General features: G+C 40.4%; 1 protein-coding gene across 6 annotated transcripts in view; it reads left to right on the forward strand.

The window, feature by feature from the left end:
* pard3aa (par-3 family cell polarity regulator alpha, a) overlaps nucleotides 1-15931 on the forward strand; it is a 395018-nt gene that overhangs the window by 257238 nt on the left and 121849 nt on the right. For 5 of the 6 annotated variants that reach the window (XR_014534054.1, XM_083544220.1, XM_083544222.1 and 2 more), the window contains 2 exons: nucleotides 7657-7805; nucleotides 11864-11908. Coding sequence is in view for 5 of the 6 variants with exons in the window: in XM_083544220.1 (XP_083400346.1) it covers nucleotides 7657-7805; nucleotides 11864-11908 (194 nt within the window). In the remaining variant the exon portion in view is untranslated. The remainder of the gene's footprint in view (nucleotides 1-7656; nucleotides 7806-11863; nucleotides 11909-15931) is intronic. The other variant, XM_083544221.1, reaches the window with a different exon arrangement.

Consider the following 15931-nt stretch of genomic DNA (forward strand, 5'->3'; position numbering starts at 1 on the left):
AATTGTGCAAATTCAAGGGCAGATAAGTCAAGTGAAGTTTATTTTTATAGCACTTTACACAACAGACATTGTCTGAATGTGAATGATAGAAAGGTGAATGATGCGTATTTATCCGTGTTGAGCATTGCCACGGCGACTGTGGCAAGGAAAAACGTAAGTATATGTACAGCATGTAATATATATATATATATATATATATATATATATATATATATATATATATATATATATATATATATATATATATATGCAGAGATGTGTTAAAAAGTACAAGAAAATGGTTATAAGGTTATGGCAGTGAAAAATGTGCAGACACTGTTGTAACGGAACAACAAGTATAAGGTAATAAGGTTATGGCATTTGAAAAAAATGTGCAAGCTAAATATATATATATATATATATATATATATATATATATATATATATATATATATATATATATATATATATATATATATATATATATATATACACACACACACACACACACACACACACACACACACAATTGTAAAATATTAGAAAGGATGTACAGTGAGGTGTATATATAAATACACATAAATGAAATAGTAGTGCAGATGTATGTAAGGCACAATATGTGTAGGGAGTGAGGGGTATAAAAAAATACACCCACACACACATAATATAAATAAATATATGTATATGTCACCACCATTCTCTGCATCTGTTTTCTCTTTGGTTTGTCTTTTATTTACTCTTTTTCACAAAAGTGACATTCAGCTCAACATTTACATTACAGCTGTTTATTATAGAAATTTGTGAATGTGTAGAAATGTGTTTGTGTGTAAACTTGTCGATCTACATATATTTGTCCTTAGCAGTTACGATTCACCGTGTCACAGTTTTCATTTCTTTGGATGTTTTTCAACACGTTTACACTCACTGACTCACTGACTTGCTGCTGTCACTGAGGATTCTCAACAGTAAGCTATACAAAGACGCAGTATACGAGGTTTTGTGTGTCTGTGCGCGCACACACTTCCATTAAGTGCTTTTGATCTATAAAACACTTTATTTTTTTTTTCCCTCGTGGAAGAATGAGATATCACCTCCTCATTTTAAACATTGTAATAGAGAAGAGAGAACGTGTCTGAGAGAGAAATTATATTAGACATTTTTCATAATATCCGCATTTAAATATTCACACATTTACATAGTTTCTGTTTTCAGCTGCATAACACAAGTCTGTTGAAAAGCACATTTCAGCTGAAAAACTGTTTAGATTTAGATGCCTTTATCCAGAACGACCCACATTTATCTCATTCATATAGTTGAGCAGCTATGGGGTTAGGGGCCTTGCTCAAGGGCCCAGGAATAGCAGCTCGGTGTGGCTGGGATTTTAACTCACAACCTTTGGTTTAAAACAACTTTGGAGCCTCAACAACGGATGTTCCACTTCCCTATGTTATTGTGTAACATATAGTATTAGTATTAGAAAATACGTTAATGTGTATGTAGAATTTTCTAGAAGCTCAGAGGATTTATTGGGCCTGTATGTGCCCTAGAGCTGATGTTGGTGAGCTAGTTTCTGTCTATCATCCTCATCATCCATGTGTGGAGCTGTATTTAATGCACATAGATGTCTTAAGATGTTCTTGCTGGTCACTCTCACCTTTGGGCTGCACATTAGGGCTCTAACTCTACATCCAGATTTGAAGCTGTTCACTGACATTGTCCTCTGAGTGCTGTTTAGAGAAGGTGATTTGAGATGGATGCAGGTAGACAGCACAGCACAGTGAGATTACAGGTGATGATCTGAGAGTGTTTGATCTTTCACCTGGAGTGTTCTAGAGAGTTTATTTGCCTCCATATGGTGCTTCTATAATACAGAGGAAAGTGCTTTGTGTAATTGCACTTGGGACACATTCCAAACTGCACTATTGGTTGTTAGTATTTCGGCAGACTCTCTTGTGTTTTTGCAGTTTAGAAGTTCTGTTGTGTTCAGTGGACTCCATACTGTCAGATTAATGTGCACTAAGATTCCAAAATCTTTCTTCTTACTGCATAAGAAACAATAGATTTTGCTTTTTGTACAAAACATTTGAGCTCTTTATTAAAAGACAGGAGGTGGAGCTGGAGGTAGCAGAGCTGAAGATGCTGAGATGTTAATTGGCAGTGACGAGGATGGACAGGATTAGAAATGAGTTTATTAGAGGGACAGCGCATGTAGGACGTTTTGAAGACAAGGTAAGGGAGGTGAGATAGAGATGGTTTAAACATGTGCAGAGGAGGGACATGGGGTATATCGGTAGAATAATGCTGAGGATGGAGCCACCAGGAAGGAGGAAAAGAGGAAGACCAAGGAGGAGGTTTATGGATGTGGTGAGGGAAGACATGCAGGTAGTTGGTTTGATAGAGGTAAAGGTAGCGGACAGAGGGGTATGGAGACGGATGATATACTGTGGCGACCACTAATGGGATCAGCCGGAAGAGGAAGATAACATATGAGCTTGCGGCCAAACACAAATCCCATCGTTTTTGCTGTCTGCAGATTGAACATATAGACAATTAAACGCTTATTAGCACTTTTGCCATTTGGTTTCCTGAGCTGGCAGTACGGCAGGGTATGGTTCATTAAAGGAGAGAGAGAACATCGATGAAGAAAGGGGAGAGCAGGAGACGAAGTGGTCGAGACTAAAGTTATTCATTCGCTCTCTCTCTCTCTCTCTCTCTCTCTCTCTCTCTCTCTCTCTCTCTCTCTTTCTCTCTCTCTCCTCTCTTTCTCCTCTCTTTTTTTTTACCTTTGTTCTCCCCCTTTCCTTCTGTCTCTCTTTTCGTTTTTTCTTTCTTCCACCCTCTTTCCCTCTCTCCCTCTCTCTCCCTCTCTCTCTCTCTCTCTCTCTCTCTCTCTCTCTTTGTAATATGTCACAGGTGGATACTTATTTTCAGAGACATGCCTGACAGTCTGTCAAGTGGCAGAACAGGAGACAGTGTTAAAACACACACACACACACACACACACAGTAATAAAGTAAGATATTGTAAGGGATGAATCATTTTATTTGCCAAGGGAGAATTTAACTTTTGTATTACGTTGGAGAATATAAGCACTCATACACTGTGCAACCATGACCAGCTGCTTACCACACACACACACACACACACACACACACACACACACACACACACACACACTGCCATTCCCAAATTGATTGCTTTAGGCAGAAACTTCTTAATACTTTTACTTGTGCGTGTGCAGTATTATTTACTATATAACATTGCAGGTGCTGCATCATCAAGCTGATGATCTCTCTCTCTCTCTCTTTCTCTCTCTCTCTCTCACACTCCCTCTTCCCCTCGTTCTCTCCATCTGTTTTTTGGACTCAGTGACTGTAATACACTGGGATTCAATCAACAAACCCCTCATAGCATTGCTGCGAGCATAACCCACATGCACATCTTCAAAGCGAAAAACACGCATGCAGAAACCTGAGCTGTTTGAATAGCAGATGAAACCAGGAAAGCTCTTTACGCTTGGTTTTCTGCTGCTCCCAGACGACAGGCGAGTCTAAAATTCGGATTCTTTTTTTTCCTGTTCTCCCTGTGATAGTTTTCTTCTTCTCAGTACACAGCTACCAGATTCCCAAATGCACCTTGACAGTTGCTTTTCTTTTGACTCGACTTTGTTTGCTACTTAACTGAGCAGCCCACTCACTTCCTCATGAAGTTTTCTTCATTTTCGGTTCACTCACCTACACTCTTCATATCACATTGTCGCTAGCTGTCATGTCACTAAAAGCTCAGATATGCAGAGTCCTGTATGTTCCCGCAGGACTTAGAAGACCCTTTCCTCAGGGATCTCTGGTTTCCTCCGACTTCCCAAAAAGAGCTGAAGATTTAGAGGTTTTTGTTGGGAGTGACGAGGATGGACAGGATTAGAAACGAGTTTATTAGAGGGACAGCGCATGTAGGACATTTTGGGGACAAGGTGAGGGAGGCGAGATTGAGATGATTTGGACATGTGCAGAGGAGGGACATGAGGTGTATCAGTAGGAGAACGCTGAGGATGGAGCCACCAGGAAGGAGGAAAAGAGGAAGACCAAGGAGGAGGTTTATGGATGTGGTGAGGGAAGACATGCAGGTAGTTGGTTTGAAAGAGGTAGATGTAGAGGACAGCGGGGATGGAGACGGATGATCCACTGTGGAGACCCCTAACGGGCGCAGCCAAAAGAATAATAATAATAATATGATGATGATCTCTTTATCATGGCACCTGTTAGTAAGTGGGATATATTTGATTATATTGTCCTCAATGTTGATGTGTTAGAAGCAGGGCAAGTGTGGCAATGGCAATGGGCAAGTGTAAGGATTTGACAAGCTAAATTGTGATGTCTAGACGACTGGGTCAGAGAATCTCCAAAACTGCAGCTCTTGTGGGATGTTCCTGGTCTGCAGTGGTCAGTATCTATTAAAAGTGGTCTAAGAAAAGGAACAGTGGTTGACCGGCGACAGGGTCATGTGCGGCCGAGGTTCACTGATGCGATGTGGAGTGAAAGCTGACCCATGTGATCAGATCTAACAGACGAGCTCCAGTAGCTCACATTGCTGAAGAAGTTGATGCTGTTAATGCTTAATTTTGGCAGCAAAAGGGGGACCAACACAATATTAGGCAGGTGGTCAAAAGGTTATGTCTGGTCTGTATAAATAAAGGCTCAGCAGTTTATTAAGAATCTGAATTACATAGGTTCAATCAGTATTTGCTGAGATCAATCGTGTGAATAGATTTTGGCATGAAAATTAGCATTATTGACCAGTAGCAGAAATACTGGTGTTTAGTTGACCTCTGAAAGGACAACCTGTTTCCTATTTCATCAAGAACCAAGCGTCGTTTTTTTTATATATACAACTCCAAAAAAAAAAAAAAGCGAACAGTAAATAATTGCATAATAAACAAGTCAGTCTACGCAGCCAGTTTAGAGGCTGGATTCAGTTCTATTGTTTACTTTGTGTTGTGAATTAGCTAGATTGCTAGCAAGTAATTTCGACAGGTGGACAAGTAATTTGGAAATTGCAGCCGTGTCCTTGCTCCAGAGAATCACGAGTGGAGAAAAATGTGGCTGATGCATGGAGAAGAGCTAAAGAAGCTGTGATGAGGAAGCATTAGAGCGTGAGGCTTTTTGCAGCTCCGGGTGTCTAAGCGGAGTCTGACACTTTTAAACCTGAAAAAAAAAAACAAACACACACAGGAACCAGATGAAGACTGAAGCCTCGGCATTAACGGCCGCCTCAGCACTTTGTTCGTTTAGGAGTTTGGGGCGGATGCAGGAGAAGCAGGAGGCCGTGAGCTCCGAAAAGCGCCGCAAATGAGGCTTAAGAGGATTTTATGTCATTTTAATAGCTAATATGAGATTTAACAGGAACCTAAATGAGCTGACAGCCAGTAATGGCTTTCTTAGTGTTTTAATTATGAAGAGTTATCACAGATACGTTAGCTTTACACATAAATGCAGCTGCACATTTCAGACATGGGCTGCGCATGAAAAACGCGCTTTTAATTAGATCACTGATCAGGAGAGGCTCGGAAATGTTTCGTCCTGCACTTTTCTGTTGTGATTTAGTGCATCTCAATGATTACCGCCGAGCTTTAATGGAGAATTTATAGAAAATAATACTTAGATTAGCTTTTAATAAATTTTTATGTTGTGGCTCTTCTCTTCTCTTCTTCTCTCTTCTCTTCCGTTTGCTCTTCTCTTCGCTATGCTCTTTTCTCTTCTTGTCTCGTCTCTTTTTGTCTGTCTTTTCTTTCCTTCAGTATGCTCTCCTCTTTCCTTCCCTTCTCTTCTCTTTCCTTCTCTTCTCTTCTCTTCTCTTCTCTTCTCTTCTCTTCTCTTCTCTTCTCTTCTCTTCTCTTCTCTTCCGTTTGCTCTTCTCTTCGCTATGCTCTTTTCTCTTCTTGTCTCGTCTCTTTTTGTCTGTCTTTTCTTTCCTTCAGTATGCTCTCCTCTTTCCTTCCCTTCTCTTCTCTTTCCTTCTCTTCTCTTCTCTTCTCTTCTCTTCTCTTCTCTTCTCTTCTCTTCTGTATGCTCTCTTCTCTCTTCTCTTCTCATCTTTATGCTCTCTTCTCTTCTGTCTTCTCTTAAGTATGCTCCCTTTTTTTCTTCTCTTCTCTTCTCTTCTCTTCTCTTCTCTTCTCTTCTCTTCTCTTCTCTTCTCTTCTCTTCTCTTCTCTTTTGTATGCTCTTTTCTTTTCTCGTCACTTTTTATCTTCTCTTTTCTTCTCTTTTCTTCTCTTCTCATCTGTATGCTCTCTTTTTTTCACTTCTCTTCTTATCTCTTCTCTTCACTTCACTTCTTTATTTTTCTGTATGCTCTTCTCTTCTGTATTCTTCTGTATGCTCTCTTCTCTTCACTTCTCGTCTCACCTCTTCTTGTCTGGTCTCATCTCTTTGCTACTCAACTTTTCTGTTTATAATTGTTCTCCCCCCTCTGTTCCTCTGTTCCTCTGTGCGTGCTGGTAATAAAATGTGACTCTAAGTTGTGTGTTCACTGGTAATAACATACTTGAGTGTGAATGAGCAGAGTGGCCAATTATACTGTGGAGTGATATGAGTCATTAATCACAAGTGAAATGTGGGTCAAAATAAAAACCTATTCCACCTTGTAATATTCCACTGAGGATTGTATGTGTGTGTAGGTGTGAGTGTGTGTGCACATGCTCGTCTGTCTGTCCGCAAGTGCTTTCTATATCTGTGTGTATCAAATATCAACATGTAGTACCTGCTGTAGTCTATGGGTATGTCATAGCAGTTTATTAGAACACGACACACACACACACACACACACACAAGCAGACAATCTGTAATTATTCTTCTTCTTTGTCTCAGCCTCCTCACGAGAACTATTTCCATTATTTTGTGTATTTGTGCGTTGAGCACACGCCCCACTGTGAAAATCAGCTTAGCATCAATGTCTCTTTTTTGTATTGTTTTTGTTTTTTGTTTTTATGTGAATCTCTGACAAAGAGAAGGGGAGAAATGTGGGGACCTGAATAATGCATCCATCCATCTTCTTTCTTGTCTTCCCGTGGAGCCTCCTGTCAGTAGCGTTTCATGGCAGCGGCTTGTCTCACTTATGAAGGATGTTCGCATGGTTAACGGAGGAAGGAGCGCGGTTATTTTTATTTTATTTTTTTTATCCCCTTAATAACCACGGCTTATTATACCATCACCTTAACCTTTTACCACACTATCTCTCCAAACAGCATATACCGGCATTTTCATCACTGTAGTGCAGTGTAAACATGCACACACTGTTTAGTCATTCTTTTTAATATGCTCACCTACACAGCTTAAAAATACAATTTACATTTCTCACATTGTTTCATTTCTCATTTGCATGAAGGTTTTTTTTTTTTTAGACACACGTTGTTTTATAAGCCTCTTGTTGCTAAACTCCGTCATCTCTTTTTGAAAATTGTGCTGGCTTCACATCAGCTAATTACAAACCGCAGTCATGCTTTACAAAAATGGAATCAAATAGATATGATCGTTCAGAGTGATGAAATGGGGAGAAATCAGGGATCAAGTAGGCAGATATGGTGCTTTGAGCATTGATTGTGCAAATAAAATTCTGCCTGTCTTTCTTTCTCTCTCTCTCTCTCTCTCTCTTTCTCTTTCTCTCTCTATTTTTCTCTAGCTCAATGAGTCCAGACACAGACCCCGATGGAACGTTTCAGAGGGAGGGCTTTGGCAGGCAGAGCATGTCGGAGAAACGGACCAAACAGTACGGAGACGCTGCTCAACTTGAAATCATCAAGACGCGCAAATCCAAGAGCATGGATTTAGGTAACATTTCTTAGAAAATCTATATCGCTTTCATCCCTCTCACAGCTTCTCCCATCCATACACCGTTCTCAGTGAGCACTCTTGATGCCTGCACACTATAGAAAGCATATTTATTTTAATCAGGGTTGATAACATACGCAATTCAAACATGCTACATTTCTTACACATACACTATATGGACACGAAAGTATTGCGACACCTGACTTTCCCAACCATATGTGGTTCTTTTACACACTGTGATCACAAAGCTACAGGCACACTATTGCAAAGGCTGGATGCAGTAGCATGAAATTTTACCTTTACTTGAACTAGGAGACCCAAATCTGTTCTAGCATGACAATGCCCCTGTGCACCAAGCAAACTGCATGAATAAATGCTTTAGATGGGTTGGAGTGGAAGATCTCCTGCTATAGAGCTCTGACCTCAACCCTATTGAACACCTTTGGGATGAACTGCAACATTGACTGAACCCCAGACCTCCTCACCTCACCTACATCAGTACCTGACTTTACTTACACCCTTATGGCTGAACATCATCAATAAGCACATACCATAGTATGACCAGGTGTCCACAAACCTAATATAGTGTATAACATTTACACAGAACTATACTGTACTGCATTGAGATTATTAATGAAACCAGTACAGAAGCGCTTTATTGTGTTCCAGTCATCAGCCTTAATTATGATTCTATGTTCGTTATGAAGCGACTTAAAGGCCCTATCAACTTGTATTTTTCTTATATGCTCTTATGAATCTATGCTATAAACTGCTCGCCTTTAGTGCCTGCTTAAGCAGGAGACAAACTTTATACAGTTTTTAGCTCTTATGTACACATTCTTCAGCATATTCTTTTAGGCTGGTTGGATTACACATAGATAAATAACCAGCCTTAGACAACTACACCTTGTACTGTATAACAATGGTCCCCAACCCCCGGGCCGTGGGTCAATTGGTACCGGGCCGCACAGAAAGAATACATAACTTACATTACTTCCGTTTTATTTATTATCTGATTCTGACGATGTTTTATTTTGAAAAATTACCGGATTCTCTCCACCACATCTGTCTATGACTCACTCTTGATGCATGTTAAGATACTTCCCTCGGTTACATGTCTCATCAACATCCTCTACCTTTTTAAAGGGGCTCCGGCCCCTAACACATAATACATTACCGCTAAATTTAAACCCCCAAGCGAGCAAAATGAACAAAAAACAACACAGTGGATTCACGTTTATTTTTATATTTAGAAAATACCAGTTTTTATGTCGGTCGTATCATTTTATTTTGTTGTATTTATCTGCCACACCTTAAAGGCCATGAAAATATTGTCTGACATTAAACCGGTCCGTGGCGCAAAAAAGGTTGGGGACCACTGCTGTAGAAGATTACTTTAAACTAGTTTGCATTATAATTAATTAAGGTTTTTCTCCTCAGTCTAATGTTGGGTATGATGCTTCTGTACACTGTAAATTTACAAGCTCTGGAAAATATAATCTTGGGTATGGATGCATGCAGGTAGCAGCCAAAATGAGTTTTAGTGCTGCTTGTTGTCACTATGATTTAGGATCCACATATCCCAGTGATGTTAGGGAGCTGGGGTCAGCCATGATCCAGCGTCCCTGGAGCACAGATGGTTAAGGACCTTTGTCAAAGTCCAGAGACTGCGGTTTGAACCGCTGACCTTCTGATTAGTAACCCAGAGCCTTAACCACTGTTTTACCACCAATCCATCTTATGCAAAATGTCCGTAAAATGTCCCACCCTCTTCTGTGCGATCATCAGGTTGCCATGGAGATGCTGATAATTATGCCACGAGACATGCCCACACTATTCTGAGGAGGCTGAAGCTTTAATTAATCTGTAATAGTTAACGTGTTTATTTAATATCATCTTGATGATGGATTTTATAGAACTTTTTATAATGTTGACAGAGGCTTTAAGACCTTTTCTTTTTGCCCTAGTTACATAAAGGTTTAGCCAAAAGGAAGCTTGGTGTCACTGCCCTGAAGAAACATTGGTAAAGCACCAGGGACAAATGACCTGGTCAGTGACCATCCTCTTCTGAGGAACATGGACAAGCACTCTGTTTGCACTTCCCAGAAGACCAATGAAAGCTGCCGCTCCAGTGAGCGGATAATTGGAGGAGATAAAACAGCTTCTCCCATCTCTGTCCCATTTGCCTTAGTCATCATGAACCTCCTTTAACTGGCCTTGATCTCTTTATATAAATAAATAAATTAAGGAAAGACCTCCAGATATTTCCCCATAAAATTTTTCTCTTCCTCTCTCTTTCTCTCTCTCTCTCTCTCTTTCTCTCTCTCCCCACAACTTCACACGAGTGACCGAGAAAAGCGATCCAGCACTCAGGCAGGGACAGGGTGGGGCCTGAAAGTAAGAAAATAGAAGATAAGACTCATTTTAGGCTCCTATCCACACCAGACTGCATTAGGATATCAATTAAAAGCAAGCTAGTGTTCAATCCGAGCCATTAGTAAAGCTGGGAGAATCCTCCAGTGTGTAGAGTTCAGGGCCTTGCTGTAGCCTCTCCATCATGCTTTATCAAAATGCTTCATAATTGTGCTGTCAGCTCCCATTGGGCCCAATGAAAAATTGATATGTGGACTGATGTCTGATGTCCTGCGATGAAACAATTACGCCACTTCTCGTCAAATGAAAGTAAAGTTTGAGGGGCTTTTAAAAAAGAAAAATAAATAAATAAAGTCGTCACCATTTAGCTGTTGCTTTAAACACACACACACACACACACACACACACACACACACACACACACACACACACACACACACACACACACACACACACACACACTGAGCCTAGAGGAGTGTTGAGGGTTTCTATGCTGGAGATTGTTAGCAGTACAGGTTTTCGAATCTGAATATGTGAATCAGTAATTAGCTCTGCTACAGGGATTACACGTTTTGGTATTCAATGATGTTGGCTGAAGCAGGGGGTGTTGCCTTAATTATAATTATAGAAACATGTATATGTGTATGTATGTGTGTGTATATATATATATATATATATTGCTATTGCTATTGGAACAGTCCAAACTGACATCTTCAAGAACTTTAGTCTTCATATCCGTATTTTCATATATTTTTATGGATACCTTTTTAATACCTGCATACCTAATGCAAATCTGTTCACACAACCAAAAATTAACTATAAATATATTATGTAGTAGCAAAACAAGCAAGAATTAATTGAAAGTAAGAAAACACTCAATAAAATATTTGCATGCTTTTTTCCATCACTAAGGATGTTTGTGTCCCAAATTGTATTTTTATGTGGACTGGATAGCAAAAATGCAAAGAAATATAGCAGACAGAGCCTCATTCGGAGGTCCCTGAGTGTTCGCTTCCCTCCAAAACGACGATATAAAAACCTGAGCGGGAACTACTCACCCCTTCATCGCTTATGAGCACCATTTGATTTTGCACTTTTCACACACTGATCATTAAAAGCTCTTTCCACTCCCAGAAAATCACCTGTTCTTAGTTCACACAAATCAATTTTGCACAGATGGCCTTTTCTTTTCCCTTCAATCATATATATTCTCCTCTCCGTCTGCTCTCACACGCTTCACACGAGCAGTATCTACTTTATAAACCAGGCCGAGAGCTGTTTCTATTTTAGGTATTATGCAGAATTGTCTGCATGCCTGACACTTTGGATTCTCTCCGATGTGTGAAAAGACAGAGAGGAAAGGGAAAAAAAAAAGACGGATCGGTTCCACGTCATGCACGGGGCTATGAGTAATCACCTAACGCATTATAACCTGTTCCTTAGTGAATATAAATGCCTGAGGCAAAAAGCATGATATATCATATCTGTGTGTATGTTTGTGTTCTGTTTCTCTTTGATTTGTGATTTGTCTTTCTGTCTTTCTCCACTCTTGAATGATTTGCATGCTTCACATGACCTTTTGAAAGTGACACTAATGGAAAGTCAGTTTGTAATGCAGCATGGGACCTGGGAATGGTGGAACGTCTTGCACTAACCCAACACAATTGTTTATGCCTCTTTAACAGTAGCTGACGAGATTAACCTCACACCCCGCCCAAACAGGACAGAAGGTAAGACAACCAATCGTTGACGCCCACCGCTCCTGCACCACAGTAGGATTGGCTTGTCTGTCTGTGCTTGGGCATGCTAGTGCTTAGCAAATGAGGTGTTTTTTCTTTTTTTTTTCTTCTTCTTGAAGCAAACTTTACCAGTGTTTATGAGGCAATGCTGTAGTTTTTCCAGCATAGAATAATGCAATGATATGTCTAATAATGGATTCACTTCTAAAAGTCTTTGCCAGGTTCATTTTATTTATTAGCGCTATCTCCTAAACACACTGCATTTTTTTCCCCCTGTGTTTAGAAAGTCACTTGAGGTAATTGGTGTCAAATTATAGATATTTCCTTTTAAATTGGAACAAGTGTTGTGGTGGTAAATAGCATTTTTGGCTGCAGTTTAGCTGAAGGCAAGCCACCGCTCTTCAGAGAGTAAGATAGAAGAAAACATTAATTAGCCTGAGAGGTGTTTTAAATGGGAAGGAAGGAAGGAGGTGTGTGTCTGTGTGTTGCGTGTAGAACATGCTTGTGGGCTTTGCTTGGATCGCTATTTTGAAATAAAGACCCTCAAATTCCAGCAAACCCGTTTAACTGCAATTAATCCATCACTGTCAAAAGGCTAAAGTTATGCACAATAGTCACAGCCCTGGGAAAACATGTGTCCTGGCCAGCAGGAGTCTAGGCAAAGCCCTGGGAAGAGTTCAGCCATGCAGAAAAGTGTTCTGTAACAAACTTATAGCGCTGCCAAGAATGGCTGTGGAGAACCAGATTGACTGGCTCTAGTGCAGTGCTTAAATGGATGGTGTTTCCATAGACAATATAAATGTAATGGGTTTCATGTTGAACGAATTGAACTCTGCTGCCACACCTGGAACTTATTCCCTTTGTTAAAATATATGGAGCAGCATTAAATGCTCTTAACACTCGCCACAAAAGGTTCTTCCCCAGTGAATGTGCACGTTTCACCGATGGTGTCCTGGCTCCTAGTCGTATAGCAAAAGAACACATGGAAGTATTCAATCTCCCTCACCATCTCTACAACCCCATGCTAGTTTATGTTCGGTTGTAAAATTAACTGGCCCGCTATCACGACACTGAGTAAGCCACCATAACCCATGCTGTGCTATAAGCTAATGAACTGTGCGTCCTTCTAGCTGTGTAAGGTAAGTGAATCCACATGGTTCAGTGCAGTCGCGGTACAGATTACAGGTCAGGTTCGAGTTTGTGAGACCGGAATACAGAGCGGCGGCGGTGCTGCGAGCGGGATGTTATTAGATGAAATTGCCCTGTGACGATTCAGCAGATCCTGCCCTATCACTGATGGCATTGGCGGTAATGGTACATAGGTGTGTTGCAAGTGATTGAGTTCGGCCATCAGAAGTTAATTAGGACAGGTGTAAAGAAGCAGGGGGAAAAGCTGTTTTCTGGTGTGTTAATGATTCTGAACAGGCTGGCACAGCAGCTCGGGCGACCCCAGGGCCCCTTCATCCTCACCGAGATACGGGAACATGACTTCCCCCTGGCCAACATGGAGCTATTCTTAGCCTAATCAACCTTTTAGAGATACTCTTAGAATCTCAACTGGCTGAATAAAATTACATTTAAAGGATATATATATATATATATATATATGCACACACTCACAAACACACTCACGCAGCATGTGAGCATTGAGTATTACCTTGAGTAATAGCCTTTAGAAGAAACGTCTAAGTCATGCTAACGAGGTAGAAGCCGCAACCTTTGCATTAACCGCTGACAGATTATTCATAAGGCTTGTGATACCTGCTTTTAACATTTAATGGTGATCATGCCTCACAGGCAAACAGGCAAACTGTCCTGCGTGCCTATGCAGGCTGACTAATCAAAAAGACGTAGGGAGTACATCAGATAACCTGCACTATATGCAGTATTTATTTTTATTGTGGCTGTCATTTTGCAGTTATGAGCTTTATCTAGTATTATGAGGGATCTCTGTTTCCAACCTGAGCAGAGAAATAGAGAAGAAAGACATGTCTGGGTTGCTAAAACCTTTTTTTTTTTTTTTATGTTGCCTTTTGCTCTTCCCCATGAGTGACAGCAAGCTGTGTATTAGATATGTGTTAGGAATCATGAAGTAGTCCTGCCTTTTGAGAAATGCTTGTCAAAAGCCTGCCTGGCTTCAGATGAAGAGAAATACAAAAAAAAAAAAAAAAAAGAAAAAGAAAAAACCAGCAAACCAGAACAATTACTGGCTTTCCTTTCGTTGCTGCTCTTCGCTCTGACGTGACACAACGCTGGAGCTCATGATGCGGAATGTCAAACGGGCTCAGCGGGATGATCGTTCTGAGATTTTGAGCAAAGCAGATGCCATTTGCGTTTCCTCAAATCGGTTTATGCCTCCGCTTCATTCGTCGCATCTCATTGTGCTCGGCATGCGTGCCGCTCTTGTGATCCGGAGAAAAACGTGCTTCAAAAATGCCCCGTTTTTTTGCTATTTAGCGTTTCTTGATTAAGTCTGCTATTGTGCAAGCTTATGGGGAGCGGTACTGTTTGGATGCGAGCTATGTTTTCTGTGTGGTTTTTCATTTTTCTGCAGAGAAGCATGCTTCTCTCCAGTGCCCTTCATTATAAAATAAAGATTATTTGGAAAATGAATGGAGGACTTGTACAATTGTGAAAATGCGATGGATTTTTATATAAATTGTCATGGTAATCAACTGTGCTCAATGTTTTTTAAAGGCAAAAAAACAGTTGGTACTCGGTTGTTTGTGACATTTGTTTACTCAGCAACTCTCGACCACTCCAGCTGGTAATCGTGTAGCCTGTTTAGACATGGTCGTTTGATATGTTAAAAAAAATAATAATCAGGATTCTATACAGACAAGGATTATTCATGTAGAAATGCACCCGACTTACATTTAAAACAGATTTAATCTATTTTCTTGGAAACCACTTTAAGAGGTCTGAGAAGGATGCTTTAGCCAGATGTCATACATTCATCTTGCATCTGACAACCAAATCTCTTTCCAGTTATATCACCTCATTTCATGCATGATCCATGACTGCCTACATTGTTGTAAAAAAAAAAAAAAAAATGGCGGGTTTTGATTTAATTACACAAAACAGAGTTTATGTAGTGAAGTCGTTTGTGAATCGCATGCTGGAAAACAGTCTGATTTAAGTCTGGCTGACTACAGCCACAATTGCAAGTGTCTTAAAAAAATTCAGGACACAATCTAGAAGCAAAACACACTATATGGACAAAATTAGTTGCACACCTGAACTTTCCTGCCATATGTGGTTCTACTCCGAAGTGTTACCACAATACTGGAGGCATACAATTGTACAAGACGTCTTTGGATGCGGGATAATAGAATAGTGTTCACTTGAGCTTGGAAACCCAAACTCTATTATGATGATAGGCTTTACATGGTTGTGAAGTGGAAGATCTCCTGCTGTAGAGCTCTGATCTCAACCCTATTGAACACGTTTGGGATGAATTGGAGCACTGACTGCATGCCAGACCTCCTCACCTCACCTACATCAGTACATGACTTTACTAACACCCTTGTGGCTGATGAACCCAAACGTCCACAAGCGCACACCAAAATCTAGTGGAACATCTTCCACAAAGAGTCAGGGGAATTATAAGAGCAAATTGGCACTGCGATGTTTAATAATCACTCATGACCAGGTGTCTGCAAACATTTGGCAGTATAGAGTATGTTAAATATTCAGGTGGAAATGGAGCCCATCCAGTTTTTCTCCGGGGACAATTTAAGAGTTATTGATTAGCATTTATTCTATCCTGGCTAGCAATCCACTGTTCACTTGGTATAGACACTGCTGCAGTGGAACTTACATCTTTTTAAGTCCGCTTTGGAATAGAAGTCTGACCTGAGATGTCTAGCACAAGTACAACATTGTTTGCTAGGACCCAGACTGACAGAAGGCAATCCCAGATTCCACTTTTTGGTCCAAGGTCAGAGGTGATCTTCACACTCTCTGAACCATCTTTGTTTGCACAGGCTCCATCTAAGCGTGCGTGAGAAAACT

The sequence above is a fragment of the Silurus aristotelis genome (genome assembly GCF_946808225.1).
Source record: "Silurus aristotelis genome assembly, chromosome: 1".
Classification (NCBI taxonomy): domain Eukaryota; kingdom Metazoa; phylum Chordata; class Actinopteri; order Siluriformes; family Siluridae; genus Silurus; species Silurus aristotelis.